The 9553-nt window shown below is 30.4% G+C and overlaps 1 protein-coding gene across 3 annotated transcripts; it reads left to right on the forward strand.

Moving 5' to 3' along the window:
* The first annotated feature begins 1383 nt into the window (after window positions 1-1383).
* Window positions 1384-5446, forward strand: LOC111310277 (APETALA2-like protein 1). 3 transcript variants are annotated; one of them, XM_089748382.1, is made up of 11 exons: window positions 1384-2256; window positions 2355-2380; window positions 2508-2538; window positions 2634-2721; window positions 2830-2975; window positions 3189-3233; window positions 3345-3439; window positions 3533-3654; window positions 4190-4306; window positions 4680-4765; window positions 4981-5446. In XM_089748382.1, the coding sequence occupies exons 1-10, from the start codon at window positions 1706-1708 to the stop codon at window positions 4755-4757; spliced, it is 1299 nt and encodes a 432-aa protein (XP_089604508.1). In that variant the 5' UTR covers window positions 1384-1705; the 3' UTR covers window positions 4758-4765; window positions 4981-5446. The 3 variants fall into 3 exon arrangements, with proteins under 3 accessions (XP_089604508.1, XP_022765314.2, XP_089604507.1); XM_022909579.2 differs by lacking the exon at window positions 4680-4765 and having other exon boundaries at window positions 1569-2256; XM_089748381.1 differs by lacking the exons at window positions 3189-3233; window positions 4680-4765 and having other exon boundaries at window positions 1569-2256.
* Window positions 5447-9553: the final 4107 nt, after the last annotated feature.

Genomic DNA, 9553 nt, shown 5'->3' on the forward strand with positions numbered 1-9553 from the left:
TAACCTAGAGTCAATGTTAAAAAAAAAAATAAAAATGTTTAATTATGATGAGATTTGAGTCTTAAAACTCAAAATTTTTAATAGAGAAATAATAATCATTAGGCTATGCCTGAATTATTTATAAATATTCAATTATAATTATTCATATATAATATATGTATTAATTATGTAAATCAATTTTCGAGCAAAATAATTCATGGTATATATTAAATAATTAAAATTGGACAAACACAATTGTTTTTACATTGTTTATTTCATATATATATATATTAGGGTTAATACTATATTGTTAATAAGAAACTTATGAAAGTCAACTCCTGGCCATATCTAAAGAGGGAATTGGTTTATGTTAGACATTTTTTTAGGATTGAAAACAACAAATTAAAATTTTATAAAGTGGAACTCATGCATCTAATTCTAATATATATTAATCCAATTTGCATTGGGTTTTTAAATTAATAATTAAGTAACTTTTTTTTTTGGTCAAAAAGAAATGATGTACAATATTTTAGGCTTGATTTTTTTTTTTGTATTTATTTATTTCATGTAATTTGGTTTTGTTAATTCGTCTCTGGCATCCATTTATTGAAATGAGAATCATTGCCTAACTCTTAAATCTCTAAAGTTAATTAAAACATCCAACTATCCAAGTACTTTAATTAATAAATCTAAGATGTTAGTCTCAATCTATTACCATTTAGATCAAAATTAAGCACAAAAAACATGTGAATTTTATTTTTTACAATAAAAATCTATGATTATTTAATTAACATTTAATTCAATAATTAATATATGTTTTCTTTCTCAAAAAATTGTGGTCGAATTTTTTCATCCTTCAATATATATATATATGTACATAATTACGATTTAGCATAATTATCCCATAAGTTATAATTAAGATCAAATTAAGCTTTGAAAAACATAAGAGTCTAGAGTTTTAAAATTTGACTAAGAAAAGATTGAAAAAGTTTTTGTGAGAGGAATCACCAAAAAACAATATCCTAAGTTTGTATATGCACCATTAATTTTATTTTAATAAGACATAATCGTGAATCAATCATAGTAATCATATTTAATTAGGCTGTAAAAAATTGACACTAATAGTTTTTTATTTATAAAATATCAATAAAAAAACATATTTCAAAGGTAAAAATACAAAAAAGAAAAATGTATATAATAAATCAAACCCATTCCCAAAGAAGAAAGGGGCAATCGGGCAAATGTAGACAATGCTACCCACTGTTGACACGTCCCCATCTTTTTTTATTGTTTTTTTTCCTTTTTAGGTCTGTTGTTGCCACTTACTCTATCTTGAGATCAATCTCTTTCCTTTTTCCTTTGTTTTTCCTTTCTCTCTCTCTTCTTTTCTCTCCATTTGTCTATACAACCAGACAGCCGTTTTTCTTCAATTTTTTCACCATTAACTTATCTCACTCCAACGCAATCTTGTTAAGGTTTTCTTGCATCGTCCGTTACCAAGAAAAAGACCATCTTTCAAGCACTTCGAAGCAATTTTTTTCTGTTTTTATTTCTCTTTTCAGGACTTGTTTTGGTTTTGTTTTCTTGAAGAAACAAAGGAAAAAAAACTATGGGTTTTGGATATCAAACCCTGGAAAGTATCTGAAAAACATCGGTTTTACTTGGTTTGTTCTCGTTTTAAAGATCAAAGCAAGAAAAAGCTGAAAAAAAAAAAAACAAAGAAAACATGTTGGATCTTAACCTTGAAATTGTCTCAAGTGAGTCATCTTGTGATGAGAACAACAAGATGTTTGACAAGTTACTACCAGAAGCTGTAACAACATTGACTCAAATGGAAGATTCAGGTTCGACAAACTCTTCCATCATCAACGCTGAAGATGTTCCATCCAATGCTGGGGACGAAAACTCTTCAAACAACGGTTCTGCATTCATTTTTGATATCTTGAAGAAAGAAACAGATGATACCTCCATGACCATCAATGCTAAAAGGGTTGAAAACCCTTCACCGGACTTCGTTACTCGACAGCTTTTTCAGTTCACCGGAGAAAAAGACTGTCTGGAGTTGGAGTTTGGATCAAGCGCTTTGGGAACAAAGTCTTTGGCTAGGCCTCGGTGGTTGAATTTATCTTATGCCGAGTCTAGTGGTGTGGCAGAGTTGAAAACTGTTCAGCTAAAGCCTCAATCAAGGAAGAGTAGGCGGGGCCCACGGTCCCGGAGTTCACAGTATCGAGGTGTCACGTTTTACAGGAGAACAGGCCGATGGGAATCACATATATGGTAACAAATAATTCATATAAATATATGTATATATATAGATATAGATATATATTTTTCTTCTTGTTTTTAATTCTTTTTTTAAAAATTTTTGTGAATAGGGATTGTGGGAAGCAAGTATATTTAGGTAAGTAAAATGATTTATCTAAGTTTTTTTTTTGGTTGGTTAAGGAATTGATGATTTTGCGAATAATTCATAGATTTAGATTATTTGCTGATAAGGGTATACTTGTTGTTCTTTTTCTTTTCTGTAGGTGGATTTGACACTGCCCATGCTGCAGCCAGGTGAGGGTTTTTTTTCATAATTTTTTTGTATGATAAGTAGTCATATTTATCATATTATTTTGGCTCAAAGTTTTCTAAATTTGGATCTTATTCAGGGCATATGATCGAGCTGCAATCAAGTTCCGGGGAGTTGATGCTGATATCAACTTCAATTTGAGTGATTATGAAGAAGACATGAAACAGGTAACGTATAGCAGAAGACTTATAATTATGTTAAGACTCTATGAGATTTTTTAAGGTTTTTTGTTTGTTTGTTTACTTGATTTTGATTGTAATTCTTTGGATCTGCAGATGAAGCACATGTCTAAAGAAGAATTTGTGCACATTCTTCGTCGTCAAAGCACCGGATTCTCAAGGGGAAGCTCAAAGTACAGAGGGGTAACCTTGCATAAATGTGGTCGATGGGAAGCTCGAATGGGACAACTCCTTGGAAAGAAGTGAGAATCTGTTCGACCAAAGCTTTGTTTCATATGATCATAGGATTAGATTTAGTCATGAAAATTTAGAATACATGATTTTGTATCCAGATTAGGCTTTTAATCAAGAACTTGTTGCGTTTCGCTTTCTCTTCATGAATCAAAATCTAGGATGACAATCTAAAAGTGGAAAAAAATTGTATAGGCTGTGAAAATTATGATCCTTGATTGCAGGTATATTTATCTTGGATTATTCGACAGCGAAGTAGAAGCTGCAAGGTCTTTTGTCTCATAGTTTTATACTCCAACACATTGATTTTATATAAAAATAAACTGTAATTCATATGGTTTAATGTAACTCATATTTCACCTTTTCATTTCTGAATTCAGGGCTTATGACATGGCTGCAATGAAATGCAATGGAAGGGAAGCTGTAACTAACTTTGAGCCAAGTACATATAAAGGGGAGATCACATATAGTGGAGGTACTCAGAGATTTCAAGCCTGTTGTTGTTATTTAGTTCAAAACAAGTTCCTGATTTGTTTGGATGCTAAATTTTCTTATGCATTGAGTGCAGGCAATTGTCATAATCTTGATTTGAGCCTTGGAATTTCAACGCCTTCAGTCGTCCAAAACAGGAGCAACAATGGAGGAGATCTCCAATTTCGACTTGCTGCAAGTACCGGAGAGAGACCAATGGTATTGTCTTGGACTGGAGACCATTAGAGAATTGTTGAGTAGGGATATCATCTTGAATGGGACACCAAAATTTCCCTGTACATTTGCAGTGACAGATTCAGGATTTTTTTTTTTTTTTTTTATGTCCGAGTGATGGATGGGGAATATTTTGGGATGTCCAGAAGAAAATTTTCTTATTTTTCAATCTTGATTTGGGGGTGTCATGGAAACCCTACTATGGCATTTGCATCCGCCAGTGTAGATTAATTGGTTCCTTGAAAACTTGGATCGTATACTCCATGTTGAAGAACCTCCTGATGCCATTAGGCCCTCATTTGGAACCAATAGCTGCTAGTGGTAGCCTTGTAGTCTTAGAAAGTAGCTTGATCTGTTCGTGCTTTAATTAGCTCCACCTACTGTACTCGGAAAAAGTGCCCTAATTTAATGTATCTCAGTTTTGTTTCCATTTCTGGAATCATCCTTTAAATCAATTTCCTTTTTTAGAGCTGTTTCAGAATTAATGTATATACTCATTCCCTAGTGTGTTTTTTCTCAGTTTGAAAGCTCTGCCACTACATCTGTCGGTGTACAACCTCAACATTACCAAACAATCGCATCTAAGCAACCTCCCATTTCATCTGGTGTTTATCCTTTTCTTTTTCCAAACAATGAGGTACTTTGTTTCATTTCATTGGCTCTTTGCTTCTTGTCTCTGCAATTGTAGACAGAATAATAATTTGTGTTCCACCAGAGTGGATATGCCTTCAGCTTTTTTGTCTGTACAAATTTACATCGATAGCGGATAATACTTTTAATATATATGATAATTTGTATGTTTATATTAGGTAAAATATTAGTAATTCATGTATTTATATTATATTTTATATGAAAATTATATTATTATTTTTGATGATACGAAAAATATAAAATATTTTTTTTGGTTAAATTTATATATGATTTTTATTAAAATTTTAATTCATATTATTTTTGTATTTTTTTTTTATCTTATCTGGGTCATATTTTAAATTGCTCGTTATTGCTTTCAGATCCTTAGAGCATTTACTTTAGAGTGTGGTCAGTCATGTCTTCTGTCTCATTTACTGCTGCAAAATACACAGAACTAATATCAAAGGTGATGATTACTGGAAAACACTGAAACTATCAATTCTGCAACATTTATCACATTGTTTCACTACCTAATTCTGGGAATTATACCACTTGAGAGAATTTTTTCCCATTTCAATTGACTGTACTTTTCTCACCTAAAAATTTAAAATTTCTCCTAACAATGTTAAATTACGTATCAGAGAATACAGATTGTGACATTGAAAGATTTTTTGGTGACAGGAAAGGGCCATGGAGAAGAGGGCTGAAGCTGTTTCTTCAACAAGATTTTCAAATTGGGCATGGCAAATGCAAGGCAATGGCAAAATTGCCCCGGCACCAGTGTTTCCTATCGCAGCATCATCAGGATTCTCTTCATCCAGTGCCACTGCTTCATCAAATACTTTCCTTTTGAACAATTCTGTCCAAAGTGTCTGCTTTCTGACACCACCCACAGCCACCAACAGCCATTCTCCTTACAATAGTTACAGAAGCTGAAATCAGCAAGACATCGAACCGCCACAAACTCTTCATTATGCTCATTATTGGAGAAGTTAGGTGAGCAAAAAAAAAGCTGTAACGATTGGATTAATCTTTAGAGTTTGCATTTGTTACAAGTGTGTAATAGAATATCAAGCATTTGTTAATGCTGCAGTACTCAAGAACCTGCTTTCATAATATTTTGTGTTAGTCTAATCTTCTGCAGGAACTGGTGCAAACTTGGCTCTTACCAATTTAACATCCCAAACTATCAACATAACCGCCCAGGGTCAGCCTAGTATGTCAATTTAAAACATGATATGATGATATAATACAAAAAAAAATGATAAAAATTTTAACAAAATATATATATGGATTTAACAAAAATTAAAATTGTATTTTGTATTTTTCGCATTGATACTAAATGTAATAGTAATTTTTATATAAAATTCGAAAAGATTATATGAATAATTAGTGTTTTGCATGATTGAAATACAATCTAGGTTAAAGCACTTACAGGGTGAAAAAAAAAGCATAAAATCAATGACATACGGATGGAAAAATGATTGCTATAATGAAGTAAGCAAAGAACATTTTCAGAAGAATTAAGAAGTTGGGGCCCCCGATTAAGTACTTAGTAAAAGAAAAAGACCAAAAAAAAAATCTACAATTGACAGAAACAGTAAATCCTATCCTTATGGCAGGAAATTTCCTCTCCAAGATAAGGCTTGTTTCAAACCAATTGCAGCAGTCAACTTCAATTAGCTCAAGTTGAACCAGCGCGTGTAGCATTTGATGGTTGAGGTTGCAATGTCCAAGCTTCATGCTCCAATTTACTCGAACAAAATGAAGTTGGTCGAGTTGTTGCAAGTTGCAATATGAAAATTTCAGGTCCCCACATTTTAAAACCTTTGCTCCTAAGCCTATATTTTAATTACCCTACATTTATTTCAACCAACCCCAAGTTGCATCCCACAGCTCCAAAATCTCATTGTACACTCGATATTGATAGCTTTGGAGGGTCACTATCATGAATTTGTAGACCCAATCATGCTAAATGCTAGTAAATAAGCAGTTAATTCACTAGAACCTTTTTGAGGGTTGAGAATTTTGAATTCGAATTTTAATTATAATCAAATAACAAAAAAAAAAAAACCCCTCAATCATGCTAAATTATATATATATATTTTAATACGAATGTGATTTAACTTTTTTATAATAAAATATTAATAATTAATTTAAACTTTTAAAAAATTTTATTTTATGTATAATCTAATCATTATATGATTCGAACTCACAAAATTCGTCCGAATTTAATTTTTTTTAATTGTGGACCTTCGTGGCAATAATGTATAATTTGGTCATGTAAAATTGGGAAAGAAAAGAAAAAGATGTCTATGGAGAATGTACAAAGCTATTGAGAATGATAGGGAGGGGGGGGGGGGGGGGGGGACATAAGGTGTTGGCGAATTATAATGGTGTTGTCTTTGATAGTTTGTCTTTATAGTGGAAATTTTGTTTTTGTGATCAATGATAGCTGGCAAACGGATAAGTGGCAATGACCTTCAAGATGGCCTTGACCATGAATTTCCCTCAAGGAATCAATTGCTGTCTATTATAGATTTTTCTTATAATGTCAAATCACAGATTCTAAATGAAAAAGAAAAAAAGTGGACATGGCCTAAAACAAATAATAATTAAAGAGTAGACATCAAGTTATATCAATAAAAGTTTATATTTTTTTACATATTTTTTAATTATTGATTTTAATAAATCAAAAAGATAAGTTAAAAAAATAGTTTAATTTGATTTATTGAATCTATTAAAATTAAAAAAGTTCTATACTAATATAAATCAGTCTCTCTCCATACTTCAAAGAAATAAATCTAAAATTGGTTATTTTGTTTCTTGCTAAAAATAGATTCTAGCAACAAAAACAAAAATATGTGAACCAAATTCATCCTATCATCAATGTTAGAGAGAAATCCATCAATCTGTTAAATCAGATCGTAAGAAGGAAAAAAAAAAAAAATTCTAATATCAAATTCTTGGTTTAACCATAACAAATTTCATGAGCCAAACTAGTCACTTATCATAGTAATTTGAACCAAATCAATTTGCAATTTTAGTCGGTAATCTTTCTAATTTGAGTAAATTTTTACTAAATTTGCTTTACTATGTGTGAGTCTAACTATCTAATTATATTTTAATTTGTTTATTAATTATTCAATAATAGTAATTTAATTATAATACAATAATTGCTTATTCAATATATATATATATATATATTTGGTTTAGGGGAGGACATAGCTCTTGCAAGGAGTAAAGGGAGAGGAGATTTTGATTCCGATGTCCTTATAAAGCCTTTTGAGCCACTAAACTAAGATGCGAAAGACAAAAATATATGTTTTGCAATACATGATTTTTTATCCTTTTAGAAGGAAAAATCCATCTCCTCACTCCATGAAGATAAATAAAATATTTACATAAATTTTTTTTAATAAAAAATTCTGTTATAACGTTTAGATCAGGGGATTTATCGTTAAACATTGACTTAAAAGAATCGCCACCAATCTTTTTTATCTAGATGCGATTGACTACCTAAAGAATCTATCTTTTTAAGGAACACCTAAGCCTAAGGGTCCCTAAAAGAATAAGTTCAAGTCTACTAATCAGAACAGAGTTCAGGAGTACGATTACATGTGAGAAAGGTCATAGCACCTTCACAATGCCCATCGAAAGATGGTATCAGCTTAATTTTGTGTTATTCAATAAGCTTTAAAAATTTACCAAGTAATTAATTATTGAAAATTATTCTCAATTGACTCTAATACTTTTAGCAGAAAATTAAAAAAATTTTCTCACCTCAAGAGTATGCAAGGAAACTACTATTTCATTTACAGAGGCTCTATTGTTAGATTATTTAACATTAAAAAAAATTCAAAAATGAAAAGAAATAAAATGAAAAAAAAAGAATAATGATTCAGGTTTAGATATAAATCATTTTCTCTTCAAAAACTCATTGTTTTTGTACAAGAAAAATTGATACTTTCAACTTTTCCTCGAAAATATTTTTTTTAAAAAATCATTTTCTCTTCAAAAACTCATTGTTTTTGTACAAGAAAAATTGATACTTTCAACTTTTCCTAAAAAAGACCCATTTTTAGAAAATTATTTTCAAAGAAAATTGATACTTTCAACTTTTCTTCGAAAATATTTTTTAGAAAACTTATTTTCAAGGAAAATTGATACTTTCAACTTTTCCTCAAAAAAATATTTTTTTGAAATTTTATTTAAAGAAAATCATTTAAAATAAAATAAAGATAAAAATAAAATCAGAAAAACTAAATAATTCTAATCTAATAAATAATAATAATAATAACAAAAGAAATAATAATAATAAATAAATAAAAAAACCTTTGGAACAGCTCGGCTCGACTGGGAAATAACTCGGCTCAAGACAGAAATCACGACTCAAATGACGCAGCTTGGTGGCTAGGCTCGGCTAAAAAGGTCGGCTGAGGCGCGAGTCGAACTTGGGTCAGAAGCGGGTTAGCGCTACGGGTCGAGTCGTCTGAATGGGAATGCGTGGATTTTGGGGTTTTCTTAAGCACAAAACGACATCGTTTTTTGGCACTATAAAATGCTCCAACTTCTGTTTCTTTCGCAGACTACCTCCCTTCCTTCTCTCTCTTTCCCACAGCTTTCTCCTCCTTCTCTCTACCCGAAGAACACAACCCAAAATTCGATTGAATTTTCATCGGATTCTAAAAAATAATGTCGAAAACTTCAAAGTTGGCCAAAAAACTCGTCAAAAAATTCAAGATTCGTCGAAAAATTTCATCGAATTTTGGAAAATTTCTATAAATTTTCCTGAAAAAAAACTTCAAAAGTTTTAATTAATTTCCCACAAATTCCTAAAGTTGTATCTAACACATCAGAACTTTTTTAGCTTTTGTTTTCTCTGTGTGTGTGTGTTTTCGTTCATTTTCTGTGGATCTATTTATAAGAATTGATCAGAAGAGTTTTTGATCAATCCCAATTCCCTATTGGATTGGGATTAAATCCTTGAATCCAATCTGGACTCTGATTGAATCCCAAATTCACTGTAAAATTCTCACTTTTTGATCAATATCCTTTAATCCTAGCAAAAAAAATAGATAAATAATAAATAAATAAATATATATACTAATAGATAAATAATAGATAATAGTTAATAATAAAAATTTATATACATTAATAGATAAATAATAATATATATTAATAGATAAATATATATATATATTAATAAATAATAATAATAGCAATAAATAAATAAATAAGATACAAAATAAAA

Source organism: Durio zibethinus, chromosome 19 (assembly GCF_047325235.1).
Source record: "Durio zibethinus cultivar Kanyao isolate XHJ-2024 chromosome 19, ASM4732523v1, whole genome shotgun sequence".
Taxonomy (NCBI): domain Eukaryota; kingdom Viridiplantae; phylum Streptophyta; class Magnoliopsida; order Malvales; family Malvaceae; genus Durio; species Durio zibethinus.